Below are 13,229 nucleotides of genomic sequence, written 5' to 3' on the forward strand. Positions count from 1 at the left end.
ACAGTGCAAATTAAACAACAGAAAAGGGACAAAGGTGTTAGCATCTTGCAGCCAAGAGGTTCCAACTACCTGAATCATTTCCAAAGGTGATGGAGTTCTTTCCTGGTTATCCAGAGTGAGATTCCGCAAAGTTTAGTGTTTGAGATTCACCTTTCTGTAGCAAATGCCTATTTAATAAATTTGAATTTTGGAGTGAAAATGTGTTTCATCAATGTGAAAGTGTGTGTAGTGAATTGGGAGACAACAAACTGGGGGCAAAGGCTCAAACTAAAAAATAAAAATCATATTTATTTAGCTTTTTGGAAATATAAATAACAATAAATGACAAAAAGCAAAAGAAAACAAAAAGACAGATAACGTGATGTGATTGATCATCTCCAGGCACAACAGCATTTATTAATGAATATAAAAAAATAAATTTTATTATTTTTATCTGCTTTTCCCCCAGCTTGGATGGACGTTTTTGGAAGCTTGAGTTCCTAAGAAAATCCCATAGCTATGCCGGCCCCTACAATGACTGAGTGAGGTTAAGGTCCCACTCCCATAGGGAAGTAAATTTCTATCCTTCGGGATTCTGAACAACTAGACCTCTAGGAACTTAAAAAAGAGGTGCTTTCATTAGGATCCTTCTAACATGGGGAAAATGCAGCCACCATCCTTTAAACACAGTCCAATTTGAGGACAGGTACTCTTTAGGTTTTCCACGTTCTCCACATGGCCACCAGACTAAACCACCAGCTTCTCCGGCAGCCCAGCCTGCAACCTCTCAAGCTGCACCAGAAGCGGGATTCACAAAACCGAAGCTAAAGCACTTTTGACTTTTCTTCCTGGAAGTTAGAGGGCTCCTCGGGTAGGAAGGATCAAGAGGTTTTCCATCAAGCTTGCCTTCACACTCAGTACCGGGGCAAGGCCTGCTAAACTACCCAGCGCACACCCGTGTTTAGTGAATGAGGGTATGGAGCGTACTTACCCATCAGCACACAAGGAAGGTGAGAGTAAATTTACAAGTCACTCTGGACCAAGCCCCTCAAAACAGAGGCAAATTCAGTGAACCAAGGCCACCCCAGTTCACCTAGGTCCTTTCCTGAAGAACCGTATTAATTTCCTGATTCAAGAGGCACCTCTGGCCAGGACAGAGCACGGAAGGAAAACATAACTTCTGGGTAGGGCAATGCCACACAGAGTTAAGAGATTGTGGATTAGTCTACAGCACAAGAAGATGGCAGCATCACTAACATTTAGAGCTGGAAAGAGCCTTGGCTGGACCACACTCCTGGAGCCTCTTTACTAATGCAGCTTAATGGCGGTTGCCCAGATGTCGTTGCTGGGGAGCGGGGGAAGGACCCATCCTTGGGGAACGGAGTTGCCTTTGGGATGATCAGATGGCACCAGGTACTGATCCCAATCATGCCTTAATAAGAACATTGTAGAACAACTGTTTATTTCTGTTTTATTCCAAGCAAGATGTTCAGCAACCAAATATTCTATTTCAGGACTTAGCTTTCAAATGACTGATGTACTAGTCAACTAAAGAACCTGATTTCTAGGAATTATGCAAAAGACTATATGTCTTAATTGTACATACAAAGGGGAAAAAAAATCAGAAGAACTTATAATCTTATGGATCAGGAAATAATGAATATACAGTCGATCCTCATTATTTGCAGATTCCATATTTGCAAATTTGCCTATTCACTAAAATATATTTGTAACCCCAAAATCATTACCTGTGGTGCTTTTGAGGTCACTTGCAGACATGCACAGAGCAGGGAAAAATCTGAGTCACAACAGGCATGTTCCCAACTAAGGCCGAACACGGTGACACTCTACCTTCTTGTTTTCAGCTCTCATACTGTGAACAAGGGTCCTTTTTGCAGTCTATTTACTACCACATTTTTCACATTTTTGTTGGTGATTTTGCTGTTTAAATTGGCCCCCAAGTACAGCGCTGAAGTGCTGGCTAGCGTGGGAAGGCTGTGATATGCACGTTAGATAAGCTACGTGCAGGTATGAGTTATAGTGCTGTCAGCCATGAGTTCAATGTCAATGAATCAACGATATATATTAAATAAGGTGTCTTTAAAAAGAAATACACATAAAACAATGTTATGTATTGATTGGCTGGTGAAAATGTTGAGACCAGAGGCTCATAGGAACCTAACCCTGTACTTTCCTTAGGAGCAGCAGCTCAGTATTCTCTAACTCAGTGTTTGCAGCTCACAGAACACAGCTACTGTGAATAATGAGAATCGACCGTACTTATGTTTAAACACTAAAACTTGTATATTAGCCAGAAATACAGTTTTCCCTGAACATAAACTTGGTATGCTAAAGAGCATTGTTGGAGCTCTGGAGGGAACTTCAGAGATCACTTAGTTCAGTGATTTTCAAACCAGGCTTTAAAGACCCCTAAGCCCCAAGTAGATGCTTTGTTTGGGACATCCAGAAACAACGAAGTACTTCCAGTCAATAACAGATTTAAACTGCCTGTGAAACCCATTCATTCATTCTAACTGTTTTACAAACTGATTTCTCAAAAGACTGCACTTGGGAAGAATATTATTGTTAAAGTTTGAACGTCACATTCTAGTCCACCATTTTCACTTTATAGGTGAGGAAAGTGAGACCCTCAGAGCTGAAAACTTTACCGAGCTCATCAGTAACTGTGGATTAAGATGAGTCTCCTTGTTCCCAGCTCTCTTGGCTCTGACCTGTAGGAACTCACAAGTCAGCATGGGTCTTAAACACTCTCCACAGGCAAGTATACAGGGAGGGCTTTTTTTCCCTTGTCTCGTTAGCAGCAGAAGAGAATTAGGAAAAGGACGCCAATGCTTTAAGTCAACATAACAGCTATGGCAAGAAATAATACAAAAGGGCAAGTCACAACCTGAGCTTCAGTTTCTTCACCTGTTAAAATAGGGGCCTCTAACTCTCAAGGATTAATGAGGAGTAAACAAGACCCATGCAGTATCCTTGAAACTTGGAAACTTGATATAAACCCATAAGGAACCTAAAAAGAAAGATATAGCAATAGACCTCAACAACATAAGCACTTTGTCAACTGCTTCTTGCTACCTAAGGGAAGACGACATGGAGCGTGCCCCTCTGACCTGATCTGGATGAGCGCGGGCAAGGAGTGCTCAGCCTGGAGGTAATACTGTCGGAAAGGCTGCAAGAGATGCACAAGTGGGAACTCATCTGAAAAAGAAAAGGCACGATACCACGTCATCATGCTTGATACCTAGAGTGTATTTCTCAAGGCGAGGTGACCAAGCCTATGATTATGATAGTACGATCATATGTGTTTCATCTTTACCCATGATTTCCAGGATATAAGTTTAGAATTTCAGATCCTGAAGGTGTCGTTTGTTGCCTACCACCTCTTAGCTTAAGTTGAGATCATCCATGAGGAAAACAGCTGTCAATCTAGGATTTTCCTTTTCGCCACTAATTACAGAGGAACTTACCTGGATCCCCAAATAACTTGGACTCAATTTCACGCTTCTGAAGTAAAATTTTCTCTTTTTCTTTCCTCTGTTTCTTTTCTAATTCTCTTTTCCTCTCTTCCTCTTGTTCTCCTTCCAACATAACTCTGAGGGCTCTCTCTTCAGCTTCATATAGTTCAGAGCGTTTTTTAATGAGTTTTCTCAGTCGCTGAAGATGATGCTCAAAAGTCTCATCCGCTGAGGCTGGAGGACAGACCCCTGGGCAAAGACATCCAAGTGGCATTTTAGATACAACTTTTCTTATCCCAAAAACCATGTTCTAATGAGCAGACTCAAAAGTCCTACTTCCTGTATGAATCTGCTTAGAATTTATAAATTCTAACCAATCTTCCAGGCTCAATTTGATCTTCTTTAGTCTTCAATTAGTCTGACCCTACCCTGACTTTCTCTAACTCCTCTCTCTGGAGCATACCACTTAACCTTTGATTTTGTTTTATTTCTAATGGTTTAGATCTTCCAGTTGGAGAGTGAGCTCACTAAAGGGAGGAATTCTCTTATACTTCTTCATTGTGAAATTCCCACAGCACAGACTCCCAGAACCCACTAATAAACAATTCTCCTCCTGACAGAGTCTGAAGTTCTGGGACAGCACACTCGGATAGTGAGGAAGAAATACACTTAACCAACCACACTGACCTCACAGTCTGCTGCTGAGAGTAGGGTGACCAACTGCCTCAGTTTGCCTGGTGTTAGCACTGAAAGCCCAGTGTCCTGGGAAACCCGGGATGGTTGGTCACCCTGATTTAATTGTGAGGTCAGCTAATACTATAGCCAACATAGCTAGGGCCACAGGTGGGAAAATTTGATTACAGACTAGTTATTAGGTGATATGAAAGAATTATTACTAATTTTCTTAGGTGTGATAATGGCACCATAGTTGATGATGGGTATTTTATTTAGGAGTTCTATTTTTGTGCATGTGTGAAATTTTTCGTAAAATTTCATAAGGAAAAAATTTTGAGATTTAATGAATACTTGAGTGGATTGCAGCTGTGCACGCATTACCATAACGGCCCTGCAACATAAAAGCTACTGAAGCCGCCAGGTTATTCATTCTAGAGTGATGTGGTTGCAGTCCATCCTGCTAGTCCTCAAAGATTTTAAAGGAAAATGTATTTATTACAGAAGCATTTTAACAATACCAGATATGAGGAAGAAAAAAACCCTAATCCTACTAACATAATCAATCATTTTTATTTCCCCATGTTGATCCTCCAGTCATTTTTGTCCATATATTAGGAACTTCACATAGTTCAACATAATATGTGTAATTTCTGCATCTCCGTGTCTATTCTCTACATTCTTTTCCAGTCTTTATAATTATTTAATGGCTCTATCCTATTTCATCAAAGCAATGTACCATAATTTACTTAACAAGCTCCCTACTCCGGGACACTTAAGCTGTTCCAAATGTCCTATTTTCAGATAATGCTACAATAAATACTTTCGGGCATGTTACCTTTTTCCTTTGTATGGATTACTTCTATAAGAAGTAATTCTCAAGAGTGGAAATGTTTATGGATATGGATACTTTCAAGACCACCTAAATGTGGTACTAAACTTTTTCCTAAAAGAGCTATACATTACTCAGCACCTAAACCTGACACAGAGGAAGTTATTAATAAATATTTATTTCTTCAATAAATGAATGATTTTTAACACGGTTTTGAGAATTTTTGCAATATTGCCAGCTTTAAGCACTAAATTTTCAATTTTGGCATAAAATTTAGTAGTTCTGTCTCTTGTAAAATTGTTTAATCTGGAGGTCTGATTCCCTTCTCCTCAACCACTGCAGCTAAGTGGCTGTGGAATTCACTCTCCTATCTTCACCTCCAAGGCTAACATTTCTCCAGATCTCATAACTGCTTTGCTTTAACAGGTTTCCATTCATTCATTCCCAAATATGGAAACCCTACAACTCAAATCCATCTTCTACTAAATAGCCGGGCTAATATTTTTCGAATACACACAAAATTCTTATGCACTGAGAAATTTAAGCTGTCACTATGTTGCTTTGTAATAATTTCATGGTTTTGTTTAATTTCTTTACCTAGACCAGGGATTGGCAAACTTTTTCTGTAAAGGGCCAGATAGTAAATATTTTAGCCTTGTGGGCCACACAGTCTCTGCTGCAACTATTAAAATCTGCCAATATTATAAAAATATATAGACACTCCATCAGCCCATAAGTGCCTCCAGACTCCATGAGGAGCTGTGGCCTGCTCCCATCTTGGGCTGCTGGGCCTGCACCACCCACCCAAATCTCCCTCAACCTTTCATCGATCACTCCTCGTCACCTTAACACATTCCCTCAGGAATAGCACTCCTTACCCAATCTTCCTCTTGACCCCATGTACTGACACGGTCTAGGCTCCCTCCACCTCTACCATTTACTCCTCTAGTTCCTGCAGCTCCTAGATACCAATCGCCTTTATTCCCCTTCAGCCACCCAAACCTTGGCGCTTCATCCAGTCTTCGGACCCTGGTGCCTCATCCAGTCTTTGGACCTTGGCATGATCAGAAAAAACTGCACCTCTGAAGTCTTAAAATCGATTATTCTCTTCTCTAACTACAACTTTCTACCTTCCAGTACTCTTACCTCCTTCTCCCCCGAGACTGTCAGCTTCGCTAACACCTCCAATCTAACGTATCGGACTCTACCCTTCTTCCACTCGTTCTCACCAAAACTTGTGGTCACCCATAAAGCAAAACCCCAATAGCCCTATGCTCTGTGCTCACCTGCCAGCTGCAGAGCCCTCCTGGAAGAAGCCATTTGATTAAGTGACCTGGTGCCACTATAGAGTTACACCAGCTGGGCCTGTAGCACCTCCCTGCAACTATACTCCAACGGGTCTCTGGGTGGCTCTCACTCCTTCCTCACAGCAGTTATTTCACTGCTCTCCTAAAGCCTTTCTTCTCTACTGACTCTCAGCAAACCATCTAACCTATTTTCCAGCCATCAGGCAAGAAATCCTTTCACTTTCTGCCCCTGATTTCACTCATCTGCATTACTACCCATCCTTGTCTCCTTCATTTTCATTCCAGTGGAAGACGGGTCCTTCGCCACTTCGGTCAATCCTTCTACCTGGGATCTGAATCTCCCTACCTCCTGCAAGACCTTAAGCCATCAACTATCCCTCCTGCTTCTCTTTGACCCTTCTCACTCCTTTGCTCAGCATTTAAACATGCTCACTTTTCCCGTGACCCTAAGATACCCCCCTACCTACCCCCCCACTGCCACACACACACACACACACACACACACACACACACACACACACACACAGCCAGATATTGATCCTGCTCTCTCCTTTTCTTCACAGGCAAACTTTTAATAAGTTAAACTCACTGTTTCTTTTCTTATCTCCTCTTCACTCTTCAATCTAGTCTAGTCCAGCTTCTACCTCTACCCCTCCACCAAAATGCCCCTAGCATAGGTCACTAATGATCTATCAGGTACTAATTCCCATGGATGTTTCTCAATCTTTATATTACTTGATAAAATAATAATAATATGAAACACTTATATAGCATTTACTATGTGTCAGGACTGTTTTAAGTACTTTATGCATGTTTACTCATTTAATCATCACAATACCTCATGGGTAGGTACTATCATTATTCCCTTCTTACAGATGAGGAAACCAAGGCACACAGAAGCTTAAGTAACCTGCCTGAGATTACACAATCTCTCCGAGCATTTGCCACTTTCCAGAAGGAGGTAGGAGGTCTATGTTTTTTTAATCTCTCTGACCTCTCTTGATTTCTTTTGTGGCTTCCTCTTTATCCATCTTGATTTTGACATTCCCTAGGATTTTGTCTTTTTGGCCCTCATCTCATGGTACACAATCTCCTTAACATCATTCCTACTTATCAGTACATGTTGACGAACTCTTATCCAGGATGTACCACAGGCACCTCAAACTCAACAGGTCCCAAACTGAACTCGTCAACCCCATGCCCGTTCCTCCTCCTGTTTTCCTGGTCAATTAGAATGGTATCATCAGGGCCGGCCCCGTGGCCTAGCGGTTCAGTGCTGGCGCTCCACTGCTGGCAACCCGGGTTCGGATCCCGGGCACGCACTGAGGCACCGCTTGTCTGGCCACGCTGAGGCCATGTCCCACATACAGCAACTAGAAGGATGTGCAGCTATGACATACAACTATCTACTGGGGCTTTGGGAGGAAAAAATAAATAAAATCTTTAAAAAAAAAAAAAAGAATGGTATCATCATTCATTCAGTATAGATCAAGCTAGAACCTGTAAGTCATTTTTTCCCTTCAGCTCCCACATGCTGAGTTCCCCAAGTTATTTATGTATATGTATACACACATATACACTCTCTCTCTACTTTATTCATATCTCTTAAATCCATTCACTTTTCTCCAACTCACCATCTGACCCTTAGTTCACACCGCCATACTATCCCTGCCCAGACTACAACAGTCTTATCAGTCTCTCTCCCTTTCTCCCTCCCTCCTAGATGCTCCAAACCTTTCTCTGCTCCGCCAGCGCTGATCTTTCTCATCATTTCACTCTCTGCTTAAAATCTTTCAGTGGTTCCCCTCGGCTTTAAGCGTAGGTGAGAAGTCTAGCCTGGCCCATAAGGCACTTTGCGACGCGGCCCTGCTTACACACCCAGCCTCACTCTCTCAGCGCTTACTTGGAGGTGCACACGTCTTGAACAGACCAGTTAGAAAGCTGCTCATTTTCTTTTTAAGTACAAAACGCAACTAGTTGCTAGCTACCAAATCATTTTACATTCAAGTGAATTAACTCCACAGAGGCTGTTTATTTTTATAGATTATAATTCTTCCTAAAATTTCCTCTTTCTTTTGGACTAAAGTTAGTTCCTCAAGACTAATAGTGAGAAATCATGCTGGTAAATTCATTTGGCAAAAGTTTACTGACCACTCACCTCATGGAGGACATAGAGTAGGAGAATATTAAACAGTAGCCCTCAGGTTTTGCATTCTTGTAAGGAAGAAATATGGTAGACACAGCAAATGCAAACTCCCTTCCGGCTCATGAATGCCCTATGGGGTCATCTGATTTTTTTTTTTAATTTTATTTATTTTTCCCCCAAAGCCCCAGTAGATAGTTGTATGTCATAGCTGCACATCCTTCTAGTTGCTGTATGTGGGACGTGGCCACAGCATGGCCGGAGAAGCGGTGCGTCGGTGCGTGCCCGGGATCCGAGCCCGGGCCGCCAGCAGCAGAGCGCACGCAGTTAACCACTAAGCCGTGGGGCCGGCCCATGGGGTCATCTGTCCTGAGGCCTGAATCTGAATTGGCCACTCTGAAGGCTGGATGCAGAAGCTAATCACTTAGCTAGTGAACGAGCGTGGCTGAATGCACATGGTCACATCCCGATAAAACTTTATTAAGAGTCTGAATTGCAGTTTCACTCATATTTTAAACCACAGAGGAGAAATCATTTGCTATCCTGGTATTTGCTAATTTGTGTACTCTCAAATATCCCTGATGAATGCTGAGGGCCTAGAGCCCACTAAATAAGGCAACATGTGGTCCAAACCAGGGGCAAGAGAGAGGAGCAGGAGGTCACCTCAGCGCAGATCAGGGAAGGAAGGAGGATGCTGCATCTGTATTTAGCTTTGAAGGATAGTGGGAGCTTAAAATGGCAAAGATGGGACTGAGGGCCCTCTGGATGAATAGACTGGCAAGAGCAAAGATCCAGACAAGCAAATGGAAAGCATAACTGGGGAACTTCTAGAAAACCAGTGCTCCCTCTAGAGGCAAGAGGAGACTACTGAGGTTTTCTGAGCCCAAAAGTGACATGCAGGCAAGCTGGGGACATCCATGCAGTCTGCAGGGCACTCCCTGCCCTGTCCAACCATTCATACCTCTTCAGATATCAATGTTTCAGGTTTGAAATGTTCCTGAAGGAGCACGCCAAGTTTTCAACACCTTCTCAAGCACCATGTAAGAACAGCTTTCACGCTGACACACAGGCAAAGTTGACCAGTCACACCACCCCACTCAGAAAAACGTGGCCAAGAATGCCCGGGGTGGGAATGATGAGTCAAGGGGAAGACAGTGCAGTGGGTTGCCACACTTGCCTCTTTTCAACCTTGGCTACCAAGGCTAAACACCTTCTGAGGCTTCCTGCTTCAAAAGGCCTGGGGTACTGCTGACAAGTTTAGTTACCCCATTGGGTGAAAATAATGAAGTAGCAAGCATTTTTCCCTCAAAAATTTGGGAGAGCGGGGGCGCAGGGTAAAGAAAGGGAAGGAATAGGAGAACAGAGGAAGAAATGCAAAGCCAGTTACCTTTCCTTGCTGCAGCCTCTTTCCTGAGTTTCCTCAATTTCTCCAAAGCCCGAAGAATGTCCACCATTCTTTTGGTGTCTGCTTGTTTTTTCCTCACTTCAGATAAGACACCATCAGCAGCAGCTTTAAGTTCCTGCTCCTGGAGGAGAAAGAGAGCCCATGAGACCTAGTACATCTTAGGAACAACCTTACAGCAGAGAACAGCTGCCCAGCAGTGAGGTTTCAGAGGATCAGACAGTCCCAGGGTTCAGATAGACTCTACTGGATCTACATTCCAGTTTCCTGGGCTGTGCACAACTCGCCTCTACATTGGTCCAGCCAAGGGATTATCTTCTCTGCAGCTTCCACATGGGCACTGGTCTTTGTTTCTTCCTCAGAGTTTCTCAAAGTGTGGTCCAAGGAACATCTGCATCCAACTTGCCTTGTTAAGTTGGGGGTCTCTTGTTAAAAATGGAGACTCCTGGACCCAAAGATTCAGACTAGCAGGGAACATAAGGAACAGGACTGGAAATGCTCTCAGTGACAACCTATGCAGTTGTGCTCCACTGCTCTAAAGGCCAAGGATCTCTTTGACATGATAGCCTTTCAAACACCTAAAGACCCCATCCTACTCTTGTTAAGTTGGTTCACATGTAGACTAAATAACTCTGGTTCCTTAAGCCACTACTCATGGGACACCGTGTTAGGGAGCATCCTTTTGCCTAAAGCTCTCTTTCCCACCTGTGAAATATGCGCCTGTATTTCCACCATGACAGGTACGCCATGCTGTTTCACTCTTCCGCTTGCATTACTCCCTCTGCCTGGAACTGCACTTGTTGCTTTCACTTGGCTTTGACATTCCCTTCAAGACTCAATGCAGATGTCATTATAACATGCGGAAAGCATTCCCTGACACCTTCCCCCAATGGATGAGATACTCCTTCTCTGGGCTCCTACAGCACCTACACTTGAAATCCTAACACACACCATGCTGTACACACAGGATCCCCCGTGGGGCTCTAAGCCCCTCAAGGACAAGCACTATGTCCTATTCATCTCTATCTCCAGCACCCAGCACTGGGCCTGGCACATAATGGGTCCTCATTAAATGTCTGCTGAACTGACTCAAACTCCCTTAGATCAAGGCATTGCCTCCAAGTATTCTCCTTTAAAGCACTGATATTCCTCGGGGCATGAAGACAAAGCTTGCCATCAATACACTTCAGAGGGGAGTTATATCAGACTCTAAGGTACTAGCAGACACAAGAAGGCAGGAAACACTAGTCAGTTGTGGAGGGTGGAGGGAGGGGGAAAGGCCTAGAGACACTCAAAAGTAATGAGAATGCCTCAAACAACCATTTGACCAATTTCCAGTTTCATCCCGGCCCCTACTTAAGAGCTTGAGATCAGCTTTGGAATCAGACAACCTGGGCTGAAGTCAGGAGTGAAACTGCCACAAAGCGGTTGTGTGACTGTGGGCAAGTTAACCTCTCTATGCCTCAATTTCCTAATCTGTAAAACTGCGATAATACCGCCTACCTCTCAGGGTTGTCATCAGGATTCAAGATCTGGTGTACTTCGCATAGTGCCTAGTATATAAGTGCTCAAAACCACCATTGTTTTATCTGGGGTTATGTGGTTTAAAACTTGTAAACAAAGGAATCCTGGGGAAATCACTATTGCCCCATCAACCCATTAGGGTATATGCTCCTTGAAGCAAGGCCTCAAGTTCTCTCTATTTTGTATTCTGAAGATCACCTAGAGCAGTATAAGACACCCAGATGCTTGTTGGCCTCGAATGTTAGTAAGTGGACAGAACGTTGGAGCAGGCGACAGGATCTCCTATACTGTGCAATCCTATACTTTGTGTTAGCAGGACTTTGCAGTGCACCTACAGCATTTGTGTTGTGTACTATACGTCATAAACATGCAATCGATATGAAGACATGAGGTCGGAAAACCAAGCTTTTTATTTTACGGATGAGGAAAAAGAGCCTTAGCCTTGGGAAATGGCAGCGCAAAGCCTCACGCCCCTTCGTTTTCCAACGCCACTACCACCACCCCCAGGCGCACCCGCTGCTCTTACCCGCTTCTTCTCCTCCACCTCCTGCACGCACTTCACCCTCCAGCGGTCAATCTCCTGCTCGCGCTCCGCTGCTCGCGCGGCCTCCGCCTCCCGCTCGGCCTCGCGTTCCCGGGCCCTCTCGCGAAGCCGCAGCCGGCGGCGCCGGACCCTCTCCAGCCTCCGCCGCGCCTCGCCCACATAGGCTGCCTGGGTCAGCAGCTGTAGTCGCTCGGCCAGTTGGGCGCGCAGCGGCGCGGCCTGGGCGTGCAGCAGTGCCCAGGCCGCACCGTCGGCCTCGGCTTCGCGCAGGGCCTGGCCCAGGTCGCGCAGCCGCCGCACCAGGCGCAGAGCCCCGCGCAACTGCGCGCGCACTTCGCCCAGGCTGGGCCCTGCGGGTGCGCGCGACGGCACCGGGCAGCCCGACCGCCGCGGGGCTCCGAACACCGCCTCTAGCCACTGCCGGTCGCGCAGGCGCTGCAGGGCCGCGTCCCCGAGCACGTCGGGCGGCGGCGGCGCCTCAGGCCAGCGCGGGCTCCAGGGCGGCCCCGGGCCTGGAGGAGGCGGACGCGGGCGCTCGCCAGTGTCGGTCCCCGGGAAGGGCCGGCTCTGGGGCGGCGGCGGAGGCAGCGGCGGTGGCGGCACCGGGTAGAAGGCGCCGCCGCCGCCACCACCTCCGCCGCGGGGTGCTTCCCCGGGGGCCCGGGGCTGCAGAGCCAGCGGGGGCTGGAGGAAGGGGGCGGAGGCCCCCAGAAAGGGGCCGGGCCGCTGGGGAAGAGGCGGCGGGAAAGCCGGCGAGGGCAGCGGCGGTGGCGGACAGCCGAAAGGAGCGGGAGGCGGCGGCTGCGCAGGCGGCGGGCCCGGGCGACCCGGGGCGAAGAAGGGCGGCAGAGCCATGGCCACGACAGAGGGATTCTGTGAAGTGACAGGAATCTGGGTAGTTCCCCAAGAAAGAATGTCTTCCGGGAGGAAGTGACGTAGTACGACGCCCAACGCCGGTAGGTCGCGCCGAGCCCGGCGCAGGGATGGGATTCATTGACTCCTTCGATTCGTGAATACTGTTCTGAGCGTTCCAGGTCCGGACCTAGCTGCTTTGCAAACAATGAGACCAACGGATAACAGTTCCTGTCCTCGTGGAACTACCTGTCTAGTAGACACATTAATCAAGTAATCATCCAAACAAATGTAAAAGTGCAACAGTGAATATTTAAATACTACCAAGGAGGAAAACACCGGGCAAGAAGAGCTTATAGGACAATTTGACTTACTCAAAGAGGTTGGGGAAAGTTGTCTTAAGGATTTGAGGCTTCGTTTAAGGTCTGAATTATAAGCAGGAGTTCAATAGAAGAAGAAGAGAGGGAAGCACAATTCAGATGGGAACAGCATTTGCAA

The 13,229-nt window shown here is 45.8% G+C and overlaps 1 protein-coding gene across 1 annotated transcript; it reads right to left on the reverse strand.

Annotated features, from left to right (window-relative positions):
* Nucleotides 1–262: 262 nt before the first annotated feature.
* PDCD7 (programmed cell death 7) lies at nucleotides 263–12,773 on the reverse strand. Its single transcript, XM_014780826.2, has 5 exons — nucleotides 11,862–12,773; nucleotides 9,797–9,935; nucleotides 3,468–3,704; nucleotides 3,111–3,198; nucleotides 263–1,411 (listed from the first exon to the last, which is right to left on the reverse strand). Exons 1-5 carry the CDS (start codon nucleotides 12,732–12,734, stop codon nucleotides 1,288–1,290), a joined length of 1,461 nt encoding a protein of 486 aa, XP_014636312.2. The 5' UTR covers nucleotides 12,735–12,773; the 3' UTR covers nucleotides 263–1,287.
* Between the last annotated feature and the right edge of the window lie 456 nt (nucleotides 12,774–13,229).

The sequence above is a fragment of the Ceratotherium simum genome, chromosome 3 (genome assembly GCF_057802395.1).
Source record: "Ceratotherium simum simum isolate JZ-2026a chromosome 3, ASM5780239v1, whole genome shotgun sequence".
In the NCBI taxonomy this organism is placed as follows: Eukaryota; Metazoa; Chordata; class Mammalia; order Perissodactyla; family Rhinocerotidae; genus Ceratotherium; species Ceratotherium simum.

Excerpts from the sequence above, each read along its gene's own strand:
- PDCD7 (XM_014780826.2), bottom strand. The coding sequence starts at position 12,734 with ATGGCTCTGCCGCCCTTCTTCGCCCCGGGTCGCCCGGGCCCGCCGCCT. Across the intron at positions 3,705-9,796 it reads AGAGGCTGCAGCAAGGAAAG|GGGTCTGTCCTCCAGCCTCA; the intron begins GTAACTGGCTTT and ends GTCTTTGCCCAG. Across the intron at positions 3,199-3,467 it reads CAAGTTATTTGGGGATCCAG|ATGAGTTCCCACTTGTGCAT; the intron begins GTAAGTTCCTCT and ends TTTCTTTTTCAG.